The following is a 20845-nucleotide window of genomic DNA, read 5'->3' as shown; positions in this document are numbered from 1 at the left end:
TATGGTTTAATATTACTCTGTTAAAATCTTCAGAGTAGTGGCCAGGAGAGATAGCCCGATGGCTGTCACAAGGCACAATTGCTCTTCCTCTTACAGACATGGATAATGAATTCCTAATTGACTAGTTATAGCCCTTGTTCCTCTTCCCAGGTAGCTGGCAGTGGATGAGTTTCTGGTGCACTGGTACCCACCATATCTGTGGACCTCTGTGGGTTTTCCAGCAGAAACTTGATTTCTGATGTGATGATGGAAATGCTACATGGTCAACTGAGGGAGATGTCCCTGGTTCAATTAATCAATCGTATTAAGCACTTATTGTGTACAGAGTACTGTACTAAACACTTGGGAGAGTACAGTATAACAGAGTTGGTAGACATGTTCCCTCCAGATCACTTAGAGCAGTATCCAAGACTGTTAATGTTAATAGTGAATTGAAAACTTCATTGAGATGTTTCACCCATCTATCCAGGATTAGAGCACAACTGGTCAATAACTGTGACTTGTCAACATTGGGATGGGATCAGCACCACTGGACTTTGGTCTGCACAGTGTTCTTTGAAAAACCTTGCTGCCCTTCCAGTCAGAAATTCCCTGCTACTCAGCCTCTGGCATCTATAACTTCTGTATCTCAAAGTCGAGCTGGTTTCTGTTGCTTGGCGTGGTGGTTTTCCATCCTCCTGCCTCCATTCCTGTCCAAACTCCTCAAGCAGGTTCCACACACCTGTTGCCTTCTCTTCCTCTCCTCCAACTCCCTCCTTGAACCATTTCAGTCTGGTCTCCATTCCAGCTATCCACCTCAACCAGTCAATCAGTGGTATTTATGGAACACTTATTATGTGCAGAACACTATACTAAGGGTTTGGGAGAGTACAACAGAATTAGTAGATACATTCCCTGCCCATAGTGAGCTTATAGTCTAGAGGGACGGACACATATATGTATATATATATATATGTATATAGGTATGTGTGTGTGTGTGTGTGTGTGTATATATATATATGTGTATATGCATACACAGACATATATTTATGTAATCTCTGATACATAATTTAAAGATATGCCCATATGTGCTGTGAGGTTGAGGGTGGGATGAATATCACATGCCCAAAGATCACAGATCCAAGTGCATAGATGATGCAGAAGGGAGAGGGAATAGGGGAAAGAAGACTTAATTGGGGAAGGCCTCTTGGAGGAAACATGACCATAATAAGGCTTTGAAGGGGAGAGAGTGGTGGTCTGGCGTAAATAGATGGGGAGAGAGTTCCAGGCTAGGGGAAAGATATGGGAAAGAGTCGGCCGTATGATAGATGAGATCATTCATTCATTCATTCAATAGTATTTATTTAGCACTTACAATGTGCAGAGCACTGTACTAAGTGCTTGAAATGTACAATTCAGCAACATAAAGAGACAATCCCTGCTCACTGATGGGCTTACAGTCTAATCAGGGGAGACAGGTGGACAAAAACAAGACAACTTAATCACGATAAATAAAATCAAGGCAATGTACACCTCATTAACAAAATAAATAGGGTAATAATAATAATAATAGTAATGTTGGTATTTGTTAAGCGCTTACTATGTGCAGAGCACTGTTCTAAGCACTGGGGTAGACACAAGGGAATCAGGTTGTCCCACGTGGGGCTCACAGTCTTACTCCCCATTTTACAGATGAGGTAACTGAGGCACAGAGAAGTTAAGTGACTTGCCCAAAGTCACACAGCTGACAAGTGGCAGAGCCGGGATTCGAACCCTTGATCTCTGACTCCAAAGCCCGTGCTCTTTTCACTGAGCCATGCTGCTTCTCAATAATATAGTAATATAATAATTGAGAATAATAATATTCTCAATAATATAATAATAGGGTAATAAAAATATATACAAATGAACAGTACTGAGGGGAGGGGAAGGGAGAGGGGGAGGAGCAGAGGGAAACGGGGGGAAGGTGGTTTAGCTGAGGGGAGGTGACGGGGGAACAGAGAGGGAGCAGAGGGAGCAGAGGGAAAAGGGGAAGCTCAGTCTGGGAAGGCCTCTTGAAGGAGGTGAACTCTCAGTAGGGCTTGAAGAGGGGAAGAGAGTTAGTTTGGCAGAGGTGAGGAGGGAGGGCATTCCAGGACAGCAGGAGGACATGGGCCAGGGGTCGATGTCGGGATAGGCGTGAATGGGGGACGGTGAGGAGGTGAGTGGCAGAGGAGCGGAGTGTGCAGGGTGGGCAGTAGAAAGAAGGGAGGAGAGGTAGGAGAGGACAAGGTGATGGAGAGCATTGAAGCCCAGAGTGAGAAGTTTTTGTTTCGTGCAGAGGTTGATGGGCAACCACTGGAGGATTTTAAGGAGGGGAGTGACATGCCCAGAGCGTTTCTGCAGGAAGATGATCCGGGCAGCGGAATGAAGAATAGACTGGAGCAGGGAGAGACAGGAGGAAGGGAGATCAGAGAGAAGGCTGATACAATAATCCAGTCGTGATATTATGAGAGCTTGTACCAGATCAGGGCACAGTGAGCACGCTGGAGGACTGAAATCTCCAGGCTGGGCTGTACAGTTGGAAATCAGTAAAGTAAGGTAGGAGTGAGCAAAGTGATTGAGTGCTTTAAAGCCAGTGGTAAGGAGTTTCTGTTTGATGTGGAAGTGGATGGGCAGCCATTGGAGTTTCTTAGGAAAATGGGAAGTCACTGAATGGGAAGTCATTGACTGAATGTTTTTGTTGAAAAATTATCTGTGCAGCCGAGTGAAGTAGGGACTGGAGTGGGGAGAGTCAGAAGGCTAGGAGGTTGGCAAGGAGCTAGGTGCAGTAGTCAAGGATAGGATTAGTGGTTAGATCAGGATGGTAGCTGTTTGAATGGAATGGAAAGGGTGAGTTTTAGCAATATTGTGAAGGTAGAACTGAGAGGATTTGGTGAGAAATTGAATATATGGGTGGAGTGAGAGAGATGAGTTGAGGACAATGCCAAGGTTATGGATTTGTGAGATAGTAAGATAAAGAGTACCATTTTTCAACATGTTTAGTTGGAGGTGTTGGAGGGGCATCCAGGTAGAAGTGAACTGAAGGCAGGAGGAAATGCAAATTTCAGGGGAAGAGAGAGGTCGGGGGGCTGAAAACATAGATTTGGGAATTATCTGCATAGAGATGAAACCATGGGATTGAACAAGTTAGCCAAGGGAGTGAGTGTAGATGTAGAATTGAAGGGAATCTAGGACTAAGTCTTGAGGGAACCCTCAGGTCAGAGGATGGGAAGCAGAGGAAAAGCCAGAACAGTGCTTGGCATATAGTAAGTGCTTAACTAATACCGTAATAATAATAATAATAATAATAATAATAATAAAAGCAATTGGGAAGGAGCAGTCAGAGAGATTGGAGGAGAATCAAGAGAGAACAGTGTCAGTGACGGCAAGGTTGGATAGTTTCAAGGAGAAGGGGGTGATTTCCAGTGTCAAAGGCAGTTGAGAGATCTAGGCTGAGAGCAGAGGGTATCATATTTGGTGAGAAGAAGGTCATTGGTTACCTCAGAGAGGGCTATTTCCATGGAGTGAAGCAGGCAGAAGCCAGATTGGAGGGGATCGAAGAAAGAATTGGAGGAGAAGAAAGTGGAGACAGTGGGTTTAAACAACTCTTTCAAGAAGTTTGGAGAAAAATGGTAGGAGAGAGATGGGCAAAAACTGGAAGGAGCCTTGAGTTAAGGGAGGGTTTTTTTTGGTTTTTTTGGATAGAGGTTATGTAAGTCTTTTTGAAAGCAGTGGGGGAAAAAGCCTTGGAAAGTAAACAATTGAAGATGGCATTCAAGGAGGGAAGAAGGGAGGAAGTGTTTTAAACAGGTATGAAGGGATGGGGTCAGAAGCACAGGTGAAGTGGGTAGATATAGAGAGGAGGCAAGAAATTTCTTTTTGAGTTATGTCAGGGAATATAGGGAGTGTTGAAGACAGTGGAGGAGGAGGAGGAGGGGAGGATTGGAGAAGACCAGGAGAGATTGTAGAGAGAACAATTTAAGTTGATGGTTTCGATTTCATTGATGCAGTATGTCTCCAGGTTGTTTGAGGAGAGAGATGGTGCAGTCTGGGGAACAGAAGGTTTCAAGATGGAATTAATCTGGGACAATGGTGGGGGCATGGGTATGGAAGAGAATCAGGAAGGAGAAGTACTGTTGTCAACCAGAGAAGAGGGCTGAATTGAAGCAGATAAGAATGAAATAAGGTGCACGAGGTCAGAGAGGTGTCTGGATTTCTGTCAGCAGGAGTGTAGGAAGCATACTGTGGAGGTAATCCAGGGTTGTGGGTTAGTGACACGAGACCTGTGGAGGCACGGGAGCAATGGAGTTCAGTTCAGCAGAAGCAGTGTGGCTTAGTGGATAGAGCACGGTCCTGGGAGTCAGAAGGAGCTGGGTTCTGACCCCGGCTCCACCACATGTCTGCTTTGTGACTTTGGGCAAGTTGCTTAACTTCTCTGAGCCTCAGTTAACTCATCTGTAAAATGGGAATCGGAATGTAAGGCCCATGTGGGCAGGGATTGGTCCAATCCCAATAACTTGCATCTACCCCAGGACTTAGTGCTTTACACATAATAAGCACTTAACACGTACCATTATTATTATTATTCAGCAGAGTAGATGGTGTTGAGTGTGTCGATTTGTGTGTCGAGAAGGTAGTGGGGTATGATGGTAGTAGAATATTGGAAGGAGTGAGAACCGTTGAAAAGTGTGCGGTTGTGAATGTGGGAATCCTTGAAGATCAGTGTGGGTAATGAAGAAGAAGAGAAAGGCATCAAAATTACAGAGAAATACAGGGGTGGGAGTAGGAGGTTCGTATGTGGCAGCAGCTAAGAAATGAAGAATATGGTAGAGGCAGATAATAATGATGGCATCTGTTAAGCTCTTACTGTGTGTGAAGCACTGTTCCAAGCACTGAGCACTGTTCTAAGCAGATGATGTGGGCTCTGTATGTTGTGAAGGTGAGAGATGGAAGGGGTGAGATGTTATGAAAACAGCATTGGGGATAAGGAGCAGACTAACAACTGAACCTTTCCCTGCATGTTGGGAGTTTCAAGGTTTTAATATTTTGCCAAATTGAGTTAAAGGTACATAATGATGAACAGTTCTTACTTGATGTCTTATTAACATATACTCTTAGTTGACACATAAAATGATGCTACTCCTTAAGGAGTTTAAGGTGATATTTGCTAATACATTATGTTATTTAAGTTCCCCTTGAAAATGGAAGATTTATAACCCCAGGAAATTGACTTTTTTCACAGTTTTGTTGTGTAACACTAAAATCAAGAGAACCCAAAACTTAAATTTACAAAGTTCTATGTTCTAGATTATTCTGTCTTAATTTTTGTGCATAAGGGAAGATGAAAAAAATTGGTTTCCAAATTTATACTTTCTAATGTGGATGAAAAGCACGTGCCTGTTGTCCTACCAGCCAAAAAAGGAATTTTCTTTCATTTCCCTGGGTACCTGATAGGCATGGACTTATTATTCAGTGACTCATAACAAATGAAGAGCTTTTTAGAAAACCTATGCTGTTTGTGTTCTAATTAAAACACAGTTGCCACCTTAGAAACTCCTCCAGGTAGAAACCAAGCTGCAGACCTGACAGCTTTTCCCCTCTTTCCAGCATAAGCAAAGCCCTCAGGAAATGTGGAGCAAACTGCTCTGAACCCTCAACTGTCCCTTCTGACTTTGCTGCGGAGGGAGTCCAACCTGCCTCCTCCTCCTTCCCTGCCCCCTCTTCTCTAGCAACGCTGCAATCTAACATTAGCGAACTTGAAAAAGGGAACAGTTGCTTTGTAAAATTGCTTAAAAAATGGACAACCTATGGGGAATTTTCCAAGGAGGAAGATCGCCATCCAATAAAGTCGGATTGGCTTCATAGTTCCATTTTTCTTCAAGATGTAAGAAAATGTGTTGAAAAAGGGAAAGTATCTATACTTACCTCCATATTTTAAACATTCATTGTATTTAAGAAGTTCATTTTGTAGTCTTAATCGAAGATAAAGTTTTGGATGAGCGCTGTTCATAAAATATTTTAGGGTATATGACTGACTATTTTTAAGTCATTCCTGTCTGCTGTTTCTCTTAGGGGGCTAACCTGACTTTTTTCAGCTTCGATCATCCTAGCCTTCCAAAAAGTATGAAAGAGAATCCAGTATTTACTCTTCGCATTACAAATATTGATGAAGTGGCTTTGAATTCTCTCAAGTAAGTTATATCAATTAATCATATTGATTGAGCACTTACCGTGTTCAGAGCACTGTACTAAGCGCTTGGGAGAGTATAACACAACAGAGTTGTTAGGTTCCCTGCCCACAACAAGCTTACAGTCTATATTAATTCATCAAGTAGAAAAAAATACAGTATGTAAAAAGAGCATTATATACAATATCAAATTGTGACCCTCACTTAATAATAATGATGGCATTTGTTAAGGCACTTACTATGTGCCAAGCACTGTTCTAAGCAGTAGGGTAGTAGGAAGATAATCAGATTGTCCCAGATGGGGCTCACAGATCCTCATTTTACAGATGAGGTAACTGAGGCACAGAGAAGATAAGTGGCTTGCCCAAGGTCACACAGCAGACAAGTGGCATAATGGGGATTAGAACCTGCATCCTCTGACTCCCAAGCCCATGCTCTTTCCACTAAGCCACGCTGCTTCACTTAAAAATGTTATCAGTATTAGTTTACTTTTACCAGTCAAAGCCCCTATCAAATATGATAGCTCTTTGGTTGTGGGTATTACAGTGGTGGGTTAGTAACTGTTAAGTGAATCAAAATTTTAATGTAATAATAATTATTATTATGGTATTTGTTGAACACTTGCTATGTGCCAGGCCACTATTTTAAATGCTGGGGTAGATACAAAATAATCTGGCTTGCAGTCTTAATCTCCATTTTACAGACGAGGGAACTGAGGCAAAGAGAAGTTAAGTGACTTGTCCAAGGTCATATATCAGACAGGTGGGAGAGCTGGGATTAGAAGTCATGACCTTCTGCCTCCCAGGCCCATGCTGTACCCACTAGGCCATGATGCTTCTCTACTAAAGCAATAGCATTTTTGTAACCTGAGGGTATTTTGCCATCACTAATATCTTTTTACTACCAAAATGATAATTGAAAAAAACAGTTTGTTACTGTTAGCCTAAATAATTAAAACATTAAAAACTGCTTCACAATATTGTTTATATTTCAATACCCAATGAAAATGAAATACGGAAAACACTTAATGCCCTGTTTAGATTTTCTTTCTTCTAGTTCTTAAGCTGATAACAAAGCTGCTATCCAAAATACTAGTATATACTAGTATAGGGAAGTCACTTTTTTGAAAAAAGGAAGAATTGATTATTTAAAAGTAATGCCTTAGAGATGTCAGCTCTTGATATGGAAATTTAAATTGGTTCATGGATTTTTAAGAATTTGTCCCTTCTTCTGAGAAGAGAAGTATATTCAGTTTCATTCAAATTCCCAAAGGATAAGGAAAGCCTTCTTTAGGAAATATTAATGCATACTCTACTTTTCACATTGTGAATTTATGTATTTTAGAACTACATTTGTGAAGAACCAGGAAGATCCAGTCCAACAAGAAACTGACAAGAGAGTCTTCAGAACAGTACAAGGTTGTAAAATTGACTACATTTTATGATGTTTTAAGTTTGAATTATTCCCTTAGTAGTATTTTGTAAGTTTAATGGGTATCTTTTTCCCTGTTTGGATATCTTTTTTTGAATGATGATAATGATGGTAACTATTAAGCTCTTACTCTGTGCTGAAAGTTGTTCTAAGGTAGCTAGTGGGCTAGATATAAATGAATGGTTTGAGCACAGTCCCTTTCCCTCAGGGGTTTACAGTTGAAGCAGGGAGGACAGGCATGTGGAGGAGAGGTTTTAAGTAGACAGAGCTATTAAGAAGCGCAGCTCATTGAGGGCAGGGAATTTATCAGTTTATTGTTATATCATTCTCTCCCAAGCGCTTAGTACAGTGCTCTGCATATAGGAAGCACACAGTAATTACGATTGACTGACTGACATTTCAGTTAGTAAGAGCATTACTTGGGAAAACACGTCTCTGGGTGGGAGATCCTCGGGTGCTGTACTGTTCCAGCCCAAAATCCTTGGTCCCGAACAGCTCAGTCTTCCAGGGTTCTATGAAATCAACCAATCAGTCAAACAATTAATAGTATTTATTGAGCACTTACTGTTTGCAGAGCACTGTTCTAAGAGTTTGAGAGTGTACAACAGAATTAGCCTACATGGTCCCTGCCTGTAGTTAGCTTTCATTGATATGAATAAATAAGTCATTTATAATAAATAATTTAAAGATGTGTACATAAGCGCTGTGGGGTTGGGGGTGGGATAAATATCAAATGTCCAAATGTCACGATCCAAGTGCATAGATGATACAGAAGGGAGAGTGAGCTGGGGAAAAGAGGGCTTCAGGAGAAGATGTGACCTTAATTGTGCTTTGAAAGTGGAGAGAGTGGTGGTCTGGAATATGTGGAGGGGAAGGGAGTGGCTAGGGGCAGAGCATGGGAAAGGCATCAGTGTTGAGAAAGACGTGATCAGGGTACAGTGAATAAACTGATGCCAGTGGAGTGGAATGTGCAAACCGGGCTGGAGTAGGAGATTAGTGAGGTGAGGTAGGGTGGGACAAAATGATTGAGTGCTTTAAAGCCAATGGTAAGGAGTTTCTGTTTTATGCAGAGGTGGATGGGCGGGCAGCCATTGGAGGTTCTTGAGGAGTGGGGAGTTGTCTAAACCCGCTGTCTCAAATTCCCCTCTCCTCCAATTCTCTCCTTGACCCCCTCCAATCTGGCTTCCATCCCCTTTACTCTACAAAAAACACTTTCTCAAAGATCACTAATGATCTCCTTTTTGCCAAATGCAATAGCCTCTACTCCATCCTAATCCTCCTTGACCTCTCAGCTGCCTTTGACTCTGTTGACCACCCCCTTCACCTGGAAACATTATCCAAACTCGGCTTGTCCTCTCCTGGTTCTCCTCTTATCTCTCTGGCCGCTCATTCTCAGTCTCTTTCATGGGCTCCTCTTCTGCCTCCTACGCCCTAACTGTGGGAGTACCTCAAGGTTCAGTTCTTGGTCCGCTTCTATTCTCCCATCTACACCTACTGCCTTGGAGAATTCATTTACTCCCGTGGCTTCAACTATCATCTCTATGTGGATGATACCCAAATCTACATCTCCAGCCCTGAGCTCTCTCCCTCTTTGCAGTCTCCCATTTCCTCCTGCCTTCAAGACATCTCTACTATCACCTATCACCTCAAGGTAAATATGTTTAAAACAGAACTCCTTGTCTTCCCACTCAAACCCTATCCTCCCCCCCTGACTTTCCCATCACTTAGATGGTTCCACCATCCTTCCTGTCTCACAAGCCCATATTCTTGGCATTATCCTCTTTATCATATTCATACTCCTCTCTCTCTCCCACATATTCAATCCATCAGTAAATCCTTTCAGTCCCACTTTCACAGCATTGCTAAAATCTGCCCTTTCCTCTCCATCCACACTGCTACCATGTTAATCCAGTCATTCATCCTATCCCACCTGGATTACTCCTTCAACCTCCTTGCTGACTGGGAGAGCCTCCTGTCTCTCCCCACTCCAGTCCATACTTCCCTCTGCTGCCTAGATCCTTCTTCCCCAGGGCCCACCACCCTTTTTCTTAGTTTGCCAGCCCCTTGAGGGACAGGGTCTGTGTCAAATTCCCATCTGAATTCTCTTTCTCAGTGTTCACTATGGTGCTTTGCATATAGTAAGCACTTAATCAATTCCATTACTACTATTACTATTTTTGGAGTAGTCTCATCAGCATCTGCAAACCATACTCAACATCAGATAATAGGACTAGATTACAAATAATGAGATCCTGAGATACAGTCACCTCTCCAGCAGTGAAGCGGTACAACAAAACCACTGGATGGGACATGAGGGGGGAAATGGACCACAGGAGGTCGTGGCTGATGAGATTGATGCTTCAGTAGCAAATTTGAAAAATCAGAGGTGTTTTTCTAACTCCTAAACTCAACTATATCTATACCTACAATTCTTAAACTTCACTGACCCCACCGTGACCCTTCAATTTCCGCCCCCTCCAGTCAGCACATCCCAGTCCTCTCCTCTCACCACACCTTCCCCTCCCACTCTTTCACCCAACCCCTCCCCACCTCTTGCACCATCCCCACCCTTCCCCCCTACACCATCCCTGTCATCCTCTTCCAGCACCACCCCTCGTCCCCTTCCCCCTGGACCCCATCACCTCATTCCCACCCAACCCCTCCCCACTCCTCGCACCATCTCCTCCCCCAAAAACCTCCCACAGCCTCAACCCCTGTTCTATCATGGGGAAGCTTCCTTTCATCTTTGACCTTTTATTATTATTATTATTGTTATTATGATACTTAAGCACTTATGCCAGGCCCTCTACTAAATGTTGGGGTGACTACGAACAAATCATATTGGACACAGTCCCTGTTCTGGATAGGGCTCACAGTTTTCATCTTCATATTACAGATGAGGTAGCTGCGGCACAGTGAAGTGAAGTGACTTGCTCAAGGCCACACAACAGACAAGTGGCAGAGCTGGGATTAGAACCCATGACCTTCTGACTCCCAGGCCCATGCTCTATCCACTACGCCATGCTGCTCCTTTTCCTGACACAATCACTACTCCTTGCCATCACTGAAACCTAGCTCTCCCCAGATGGCACAGTCTCCCCTGCTGCTCGCTCCAGTAGGGGCCACGTTTTCACCCATTTCCCCAGACTCACTGGGAAAGGAGGAGGTGTTGGCTTCCTTTTCATGCCCTGATACTGCATTTGAGTCATTCCACCTCTCCCATCCATTTCTTTCCCTTCCTTCGAAGCCTATATCATCGACCTATAGTAACCACTCCAGATTCTAGCTGCTGTCATCTACTGCTCCCCCAGGTCCCACCTCCAACTTTTTAATCATTTTGATCCATTTCTCCCATTCCTTCTCTCTTACTCCCTGCCTACATTGATCCTTAGGAACTTCAGTATCCGCATAGATGTTCCTGATGATCCTTCTGCTGTCCACCTTGTATCACTCCTCAACTCCACTGACTTCCTGCTCCATGCCACCTCACCCACTCACCAACTTGGACATGCACTCAATCTCATCTTCTGTAGCCACTGCACAATCTCTACCCTCACCAACTCTGAAATCCCTTTCTGACCACAACCTCCTCACCTGCCTTCTCTCCCACACACCTCCTCCCCATAAATCTATGCTGTTCCCAGACAGAGACCTTGGACCTCATCCAATTTTTTCAACTCATAATGTCCTATTTATCCTCCATACCCAAACTACCTTCCCTTGATGACCAAATTGACACTCTCAACACCACCGTCTTTATTGCACTTAACTCACTCATTCTCCTATCCTTTCGTTGATCTTGTACCACTAACTCATAGCCCTGCATCACCTCCACAGTCATGCCCCTTCTTAAACAACTCCAGTGGTTGCCTATCGACCTCCGCTCCAAACAAAAACTCCTCACTCTAGGCTTCAAGGCTCTCCATCACCTTGCCCCTTCCTACCTCTCCTCCCTTCTCTCTTTCTACCGCCCACCCCGCACGCTCCGCTCCTCTGCCGCCCACCTCCTCGCCGTCCCTTGGTCTCGCCTATCCCGCCGTCGACCCCTGGGTCACGTCCTCCCGCGGTCCTGGAACGCCCTCCCTCCTCACCTCCGCCAAACTGATTCTCTTTCCCTCTTCAAAACCTTACTTAAAAATCACCTCTTCCAAGAGACCTTCCCAGACTGAGCTCCTCTTCCCCCTCTACTCCCTCTACCACCTCCCCTTTACCTCTCCGCAGCTAAAGCCTCATTTTCCCCTTTTCCCTCTGCTCCTCCACCTCTCCCTTCCCATCCCCACAGCACTGTACTCGTCCGCTCAACTGTATATATTTTCGTTACCCTATTTATTTTGTTAATGAATTGTACATCGCCTTGATTCTATTTAGTTGCCATTGTTTTTATGAGATGTTCTTCCCCTTGACGCTGTTTAGTGCCATTGTTCTTGTCTGTCCGTCTCCCCCGATTAGACTGTAAGCCCGTCAAACGGCAGGGACTGTCTCTATCTGTTGCCGACTTGTTCATCCCAAGCGCTTAGTACAGTGCTCTGCACATAGTAAGCGCTCAATAAATACTATAAATAAATAAATAATAAATAATACCTCCTTTGCTCTTGTGCATGAGGTGCAAAGCGCTGCCAGCAGAAATCTAGATATCAGGCCGAATTCATCTATTTCAAGTTTATCCTTGCGTGCTTTAACTCTGCCCTGTCCTCTGCCTGGCAAAATTCTTTCTCCATCTTTATTTGACACCCATGCTCATTGTCTTCACCAGTTGTTCCAGATGTTTAGCTTACTTCTCAAATCCCCTGCCCACTCTCCCCCTCCTCCATTCCTTGCCCCCAGTGACCTGGCCACCTACTTTATTGAGAAAATTGACACTATCAGGTGTGATCTCCCTAAAATCTCCCCTTCCTCTCCCCAGTCCCTCCCCCCAGTCCCTCCCCCCTCCTGCCCCTTCTTCAACTCTCCCATCTTTCTCAGCAGTATCTCTAGAGGAGATCTCCTGACTTCTCTCAAAATCCACCCCCTCTTCCTGCACATCCAGCCCCATTCCTTCTCACCTTATCCCTTGTCCCCTCCTTTCTTCCCTCCCTAAATGCCATCTTCAACTGTTCACTCTCCAATGGCTTCTTCCCCACTGCTTTCAAACATACCCGTGTCTCCCCATCTTAAAAAAAAAAAACCTCCCTTGACCCCACGGCTGTCTCCAGTTATTGCCCCATCTCCCTCCTACCAATTCTCTCCATACTTCTTGCGTGAGTTGTCTACATCCACTCTCAAATTCCTCTCCTCCAATTTTCTCCTTGATCCCCTCCAACCTGGCTTCCGTCCCCTTCACTTCACAGAAACTACCCTTTCAAAGGTCACCAATATTCTCCTTCTTGAAAATCAAGTGGCCTCTACTCCTAATCCTTCTTGACCTTGCAGATGCCTTGGACACTGTGGACCACCCCCTTCTCTGGGAAGCATTGTCCAACTTTAGCTTCACCGATACTGACCTCTCCTATTTCTCCTCCTATCTTGCTGGCCGTTCATTTTCAGTCTTTCTCATGAGCTCCCAGCCCCTATTGTGGGTATCCCTTAAGGTTCAGTTCTGGGTCCCCTTCTATTCTCTATCTCCAGCCTTGATCTCTCTCCTTCTCTGCAGTCCTGCATTTCTGCCAATCTTCTATTACCTCACCCTTCATATAGCTAAAACAAAACTTCTTATCTTCCCACTCAAACCCTGACTGCCCCCGACTCTCCCATCACGGAAGACTGCACCACCATCATTCGTGTCTCACAAGTCCATAACCTTGGCATTTCTAGACTGTGAGCCTGTCATTGGGTATGAATTGTCTCTATTTGTTGCTGAATTGTACATTCCAAGCACTTAGTACAGTGCTCTGCACAAGGTAAGCGCTCAATAAATATGATTGAATGAATGAATGAATCCTTTTCTCCTTTCTCATTCAATCCACATATTCAATCCAACCCTAAATCCTGGTGGTTCCACCTTCACCTCCCTGTCTCCTGTCTCTCCCCATTCCAGTCCAGTCTTCTCCTGGGATCATTTTTCTACAAAAACGTTCAGACCATGTTTCCCCACTCCTCAAGAAGCTCCAGTGGTTGCCCATCCACCTATGCATCAAACAGAAACTCCTCATCATTGGCTTTAAAACACTCAATCACCTTTCCCTCTCCTAAGCGCTTACTATGTGCCAAGCACTGTTCTAAGCGCTGGGGTAGACATAGGGGAATCAGGTTGTCCCACATGGGGCTCACAGTCTTAATCCCCATTTTACAGATGAGGGAACTGAGGCACAGAGAAGTTAAGTGACTTGCCCACAGTCACACAGCCGACAAGTGGCAGAGCTGGGATTCGAACTCATGAGCCCTGACTCCAAAGCCCGTGCTCTTTCCACTGAGCCACGCTGCTTCTCCAATACCTCCTACCTCATCTCACTACTCTCCTTCTGCAACCCAGCCTGCACACTTCACTCCGGTAATGCTAACCTTCTAACTGTACCTCAAACACCTCTAACTTGCCACCGACTTCTTGCTCACATTCTGCCTCTGGCCTGGAATGCCTTCCCTCATCATATCTGACAGACAATTACTCTTCCCCTCATCAAAGCCTTATTGAAGGCACTTCTCCTCCAAAAGGCCTTCCCTGAATAAGCCCTCCTTTCCTCTTCTCACACTCCCTTCTGCGTTGCCCTGATTTGCTCCCTTCATTCATTTCTGCCCCCTTCCCAGCCACATAGCAATAATGTACATATCTATAATTTATTTCTATTAATGTCTGTCTCCTCATCTAGACTTTAGGCTCATTGTGGGCAGGGAATGTGTCCACTTATTGTTATATTGTACTCTCCCAAATGCCTGATACATTGCTCTGCACACAGTAAACAATAAATTCGATTGACTGACTGATCAAACACCTATTGAGAGCACTGATTGTACTAAGAATTCAAGAGAGTGCATCAGAAGTGAAAAGCATTTTTCCCTGCCCTCATGGAACTGGCAGTCAAATGAGAGAGTAAGGCAGAACAGACTATTTACTAATAATGGAAGAAGAAGGGGGAACAAGGATACAACTGGTAAGTATAAGTGTATGGTAGAAAAAAATTGATGAATGAATAATAAGTAGTGTTCAATCTTATAAAGTGGGGGTTGTGGTCTTGAATAACCCTGCATAAAAAAGCAATTTGTGTTTGCAGGACTCATGCTTAGGGTGCCAGGAATATGATATACTCAGACCATTTCTTCTGGTGTCCTGTTTTCAGATAGACATGCACTGTGGGAAGAATGTTCCCTATTTCCTAAATGAGCATTCTACCTAAACCATGTAATCAAAACATCCATTATTTGCAAAACTGTCTGTAGATTTATTTTACCACCAATCTATAAGTTGATTTAAATGTAAGTGCTGAGGATGAATATAACAATATAGGAGGTAAGTGGGCTGGCAGTATTGATAGGACCTGGAGAAGGTATTTATGAAGCCATCGATTACAACACAACAGAGTTGGTAGTTCCCTAGTCCACAGATGAGTAAAGAAGGTAAAATGAGACAGCAAATCATCCTGCCAAGATTTTCCTTACTCAACATGGTTTGCCATCACTCCTTAGTTCTTCCTTCACGGAGCTATCTTTAAATGCCCCGATTAGACTGTAAGCCCGTCATTGGGCAGGGATTGTCTCTATCTGTTGCCGAATTGTACATTCCAAGCGCTTAGTACAGTGCTCTGCACATAATAAGCGCTCAAAAATACTATTGAATGAATGAATCTCCTCTCTTCAGAGAGGATTAGAGCCATCTCTCTCTTCAGTGGCTCTCAGGGGGGATCTGGGTCCTTGGTTTGATTTCTGTCTGTGAAGCTCTGTGTTTCTTCAGAGGAGGACTTTAACAACCTTCTAAACACCCCTCTTTTAGGAAAAATAGTTCTCCCACCAAGTGTGGAGACATGAATTTCACTCCATCGTTTAATGAGTTTTCCACAGTGTTTATTATTATTATTAAGTGCTGTTGGGTGGTGGTTTCATAGCAACTCCATGGATATATTTTCTCCAGAACGTCATGTCCTCCACCATAATCCGCAACCTTTCTAATGGTTCTTCTGTTCTCGTTGTTATGGTCTCTATCCATCTGGCTGCTGGTCTGCCTCTTCCACATTTTCCCTGGACTTTTCCTAGCATTAGTGTCTTCTCCAGGGAATTAGTCCTTCTGATTATGTGTCCCAAACATGCTAATCTAAGTCGAGTCATTTGGCTTTCCAAACACCACTTTGGGTTAATCTCCATAGTGCAGAGCCATGAAAACAATAGCAGCAGTATTCCCTATATGCAAAGCACTGTTCCAAGAGCTGGGAAAGAAATACATATGAGAAGCGTTCCATATCCACCCAGAAAGGTGAGCAGCTGGGGGATTGGGAAAAGAGAGAAGCTAAGGCATTGGGAATTTGAGTGATAGCTAAGAAAGCCTAGGGCAAGGGAATGTGCTAGCAGGCTGGATTGTATTAGGCTGGTACCAAGTAAAAGAGTCCAAAATGATTTTTTCTGGACAGGACCTGACCACATCATTAATGGTGCATATCTCTGTCTAATCTTAATTTAGCATTGAAGATCAGTGAATAAAAATGCATTCTTTAGACACTTAAATTGTGCTGCAACCCTAAATTACCATTTCTTCTGACACTTCTTTGCATTGCCAGAACTATGTTCTAGGATTTTCCTAACAGCATTCTTTCATAATGAGCAGTGAAAACATGTTATGGCAGAACCGAGTGTGTTGAATTATGAGTCCCTGGTCCTGAGTTTAAAATACTGTTTTCTTTAGAATTTTTTACAAATAACAACACTTTGCTTTGCCAAGGCAGAAACTGTAAGAATAATCAGTGGGTTTCTCAAAAATAAAATGGATTTTGGTTCTATCTATTCATCAAATCAACCTCCCTTGTCAATTCCTTCATAAAAATGTGTGGCTATACACATTCTTTCTTCTTGCCAACAGATTCTGTGAAAGAGCAACTGCATAAAAGAGAAGTTCAAACTTTGACCCGAATGGGAAAATACTTGCATCATCTAGACAAGAAGGGAAATGGACTTCTGCATAAGGCTGATTTTAAGGAAGCTTTAAAATTATGTCACTTAGAAGTGGCAGAAAAAGTAAGTTTTGGGAAAATTTCCCCAAAGCTGCTTGCTTTTTTGAACATCGGTTACTGGCTATGTGTCATCATTTTTATCCTTTAAGTACTTCTCTTTGTGACAGGAATCAGGAGAAGCAGCATGGCTCAGTGGAAAGAGCACGGGCTGGGGAGTCAGAGTCATGGGTTCAAATCCCGGCTCCACCGCTTGTCAGCTGTGTGACTTTGGGCAAGTCACTTAACTTCTCTATGCCTCAGTTACCTCAACTGTAAAAAATGGGGATGAAGATTGTGAGCCTTACATGGGACAACCTGATTACCCTGTATCTCCCCCAGCGCTTAGAACAGTCTTCGGCACATAGTAAGCGCTTAACAAATCCCAACATTATTATTAGAGAAGCAGCGTGGCTCAGTGGAAAGAGCACAGGCTTTGGAGTCAGAGCTCATGAGTTCGAATCCCAGCTCTGCCACTTGTCGGCTGTGTGACTGTGGGCAAGTCACTTAACTTCTCTGTGCCTCAGTTCCCTCATCTGTAAAATGGGGATTAAGACTGTGAGCCCCACGTGGGACAACCTGATTCCCCTATGTCTACCCCAGCGCTTAGAACAGTGCTCGGCACATAGTAAGCGCTTAACAAATACCAACATTATTATTATTATTATTAGGTATACGAATGCAAGGGATTTTCAGGAAGATCAATATGTCCTCTTTTCTCTGATATATTTGGATAATTTTCCCATAGTCTATTGCTCAGTAATATCATTGAAATCTGCATGTGCAAGGATGAGTGAAAAATAGCACCCTTTGAATGAAGAGCTAAGTTTGGATTTGCCTAAGCTTTGATGTAATTCAGGGAAACCCGACAGCTTGGTAATATTTGTTGAATGCCTCCTGTCATAAATAAGAGCTGCGATTGAAAATGTTGAAGTATAATTTTCTTGTCTAAATAGTAGAATAGGCATCGTGAGCGGAAACTAGCAAAATCTGAAGTATGTTATGGCCATACAAATCTCACTGAGGCACATTCCAATTACCTGTATTTTGTTTTTTTTTTTAACTTGTAGGACTTTGAATCCATGTGGTTAATTCTGGATCATAATGGTAATGACGAAGTTGACTATAGGGAATTCAAACGGGCAGTTTTTGGTGAAATGAATGAATATCGACAAGCATTTGTTCGAAAAGTAAGTTTAATTCCACCCTACATGATATAATGACATTTATTAAGCATTTCCTACGTGCTGTGTCCTTGTGTAGATACAAAATGATGAGATTAGACACAGTCCCTGTTTCACACAGGGCCCATGACCAATTTGCAAATGAGGAAACTAGACCCAGAGAAGGTCGGTGCTCAAGGTCATATGAATGAAAGGTTCAAGGCTCAAGGTAGGCCTTTGGCAGAGCTGGACCTAGAACTTGTGTCTCCTAATTTCCAGTCCCATGCCCTGTCCACTAAGCCATTTTCCCCCACTTACTCTTTAAAACTGTAGAGAATTAAATTCATTTCATTTTGAAAGCACTCCAAGTATTGATTCAATGTCTAAATTGTTTTTCCATTTATGACTTTATGAATAAAGATACATTGACAAATATTTTGCTTATCTTATAATGTGCTTTTTAAATATTAAAATATTCCAGAAATTATAGTTCTAAAAGTTCTAAAATTTATTTTTCCATCTCAGTTATTTACAAATCCATCTAATGGCAGCAACTTCTATACAAAAATTCAGGATTCATTTTAATAACTATTGTACCATGTTAGAGAAAAACAGGTCTTCTTTTCTAATAAAAATAATAACTATAGTATTTGTTAAGTATTTACTATGTGCCAGGCACTGTACTAAGTTCTGGGGTGGGTACAGGCAAATTGGATTGGACACAGTCCCTGTCCCACATTTTACAATTCCCATGTTACTGATGAGGTAACTGAGGCAAGAGAAGTGAAGTGACTTGCCCAAGGTCACACAGCAGACAAGTAGCAGATCCAGGAATAGAACCCATGACCCTCTGACTCTCAGTCCTGTGCTCTATCCACGACGCTATGCTGCAATCCTTCAGATCTTTTGTTTGCCATGACCTTCTAGATTAGTTAAATGAATTTCTCTCTTGAGCGCCAGGATTTTATTCTCTCTGACTTTCTGTCATATCTGTTCAAATCACTCTTTCACTGTCACCACTGTATTATTTTTTATGGTATTTGCTAAGTGCTTACTGTGGACCAGGCATCGTACTGGATGCTGGAGTAGATGCAAGCTAATCGGGTTGGACACAGTCCCTGTCCCACATGGGGCTCACAGTCTTAATTGCCATTCTACAGATGAGGTAAATGAAGCACAGGGAAGTGAAGGGACTTATCCAAGGTCACACTGCATACAAATGGTGGAGCCAAGATCAAAACCTTCTGACTCCCAGGCCTGCGCTCTATACACTAGGCCAAGCTGCTTCTCATATCTGTCAATCTTGTAATGTCCCCTAATCTATACCCTTTCTTTGCCTACCTCTAGGTTATTTGATGTGGGCTCAGATGCACTCAATTTGCCATTTGTATGAAGGCTCTCAGTATAAAAAAGATTGATTTAGTGCATACTAGGTTCAGAGTGCTGCTTATAGAGCAGTGCCTGAGGAAGGTATAAAATAAGTAAAAGATGGCATCTCTGACCTCCAAGAGCAAACAGGCAGACTGGAGTCAAAATGCCTGCAGTCAGAGGTAAATGATAGCTTTAAATCTGCCACTTGTGAGGAAACCTTTCATAGTAGTGTTAAGAAAAATTCTAAGTTTTTCTTTCCACCATCATCATCTACCCCCCGATTAGCCTCTGATCTATCTAAATTTTTATTGGATTGTACCACTTGGAGCTTACTACCACAGATGTGCCCCAGGGAACAAAGCCCAAGCCTGCATTTCATGAGACCAGGGATCTAATCTCAGCTCTGCTAGGTACAGACTGGTGTGTGACCTTGGGAAAGTCACTTAGCCCCTCTGAGGTAGTTTCATTTGTAAAATGGGGGTAAGCTCTTTATCCTCCCCCCATTTTAGATTGTGAGCTCCATGCAGACAGAAACTGTGTCTGAACTGATTACCATATCTACCACAGCATTTAGCATAGTGCTTTGGCACATAGAAACCACTAAATAATTAATCAATTAATCAATGGTATTTACTGAGTGCTTACTGTGTGTTGAGCCAGGAGTAGACACAGTCCCTACCCTCAAGCATCTTAAATCAATCAATTAATTAATGGTATTTACTTAGTGCTTACTATGCATAGAGCTAGGAGTAGACACAATCCCTACCCTCAAGCATCTTACAATTGAACTCTGGCACGGGAGGGGGCATACACTAAAACTTAAATTACAGATGGGGGAATGGCAGAGTATAATGATATGTACTTAAGTGCTGTGGGGCTGGGAGTGGGGTAAGTATCAGAATGCTTAAGGAGTCCAGACCATGCAGAAGGAAGGGCAGAATGTGTAGGGAAATGAAGGGGATAGTCAGGGAAAGCCTCTAAGGGTAGAGATGATTTTAGTAGATGATTTGCACACAATAAGTGCTCAGTAAATCTTAGTAGATTTTAGAGTTTAGTAATTTTTAGAGATGATTTTAGGATTTTGAAGACAGGAAGAGTGGTGGTCCATTGGATATGAAAGAGGAGGGAACATTTGGGTAAAGAGTTGGTGGCGAGACAGATGACATTGAGGTGCACTGAGTAGGTTAGGGTTAGAGAAGTGAAGTGTGCAGGTGGGGTTTTAGTAGGAGCCTAGTGAGGTTAGATAGAAATGGAAAAGCTTATTGGATTTTGAAAGATTCCTGAAGGACATGTGGTTTCAAAAGGGTATTGAATAGGTGGAGAGTAGTGGTCTGCGAGTTGTCAAGTGGAAGAGAGTTTGAAGCAGAGGTGAGGGAGTGAGCAAAATGAGAGGGGCAAACCACTTCACTTCCTTGTGCCTCAGTTACCTCATCTGTAGAATGGAGACTAAGACCGTGAGCCCCATGTGGGACAGGGACTGTGTCCAATCTGATTAGCTTGTATCCACTCCAGCGCTCAATACAGGGCCTGGTGCAAAGTAAGCAGTAAGCAAATACCATAAAAAAAGGATCCAGTGGTGAGAACACCA

At 43.2% G+C, this 20845-nt stretch overlaps 1 protein-coding gene across 1 annotated transcript in view; it reads left to right on the top strand.

Annotated features, from left to right (window-relative positions):
- The window catches only part of CAPS2 (calcyphosine 2), a 116214-nt gene that overhangs the window by 72470 nt on the left and 22899 nt on the right, over window positions 1–20845 (top strand). Inside the window, exons 13-16 of the mRNA XM_029078551.2 lie at window positions 6073–6191; window positions 7533–7606; window positions 16597–16751; window positions 17794–17913. Of these exons, the coding sequence (XP_028934384.1) occupies window positions 6073–6191; window positions 7533–7606; window positions 16597–16751; window positions 17794–17913 (468 nt within the window). The remainder of the gene's footprint in view (window positions 1–6072; window positions 6192–7532; window positions 7607–16596; window positions 16752–17793; window positions 17914–20845) is intronic.

The sequence above is a fragment of the Ornithorhynchus anatinus genome, chromosome 14 (genome assembly GCF_004115215.2).
Source record: "Ornithorhynchus anatinus isolate Pmale09 chromosome 14, mOrnAna1.pri.v4, whole genome shotgun sequence".
In the NCBI taxonomy this organism is placed as follows: domain Eukaryota; kingdom Metazoa; phylum Chordata; class Mammalia; order Monotremata; family Ornithorhynchidae; genus Ornithorhynchus; species Ornithorhynchus anatinus.
The sequence above is the reverse complement of the archived record's forward strand: the minus strand, read 5'-3'. Positions and strand labels throughout refer to the sequence as shown.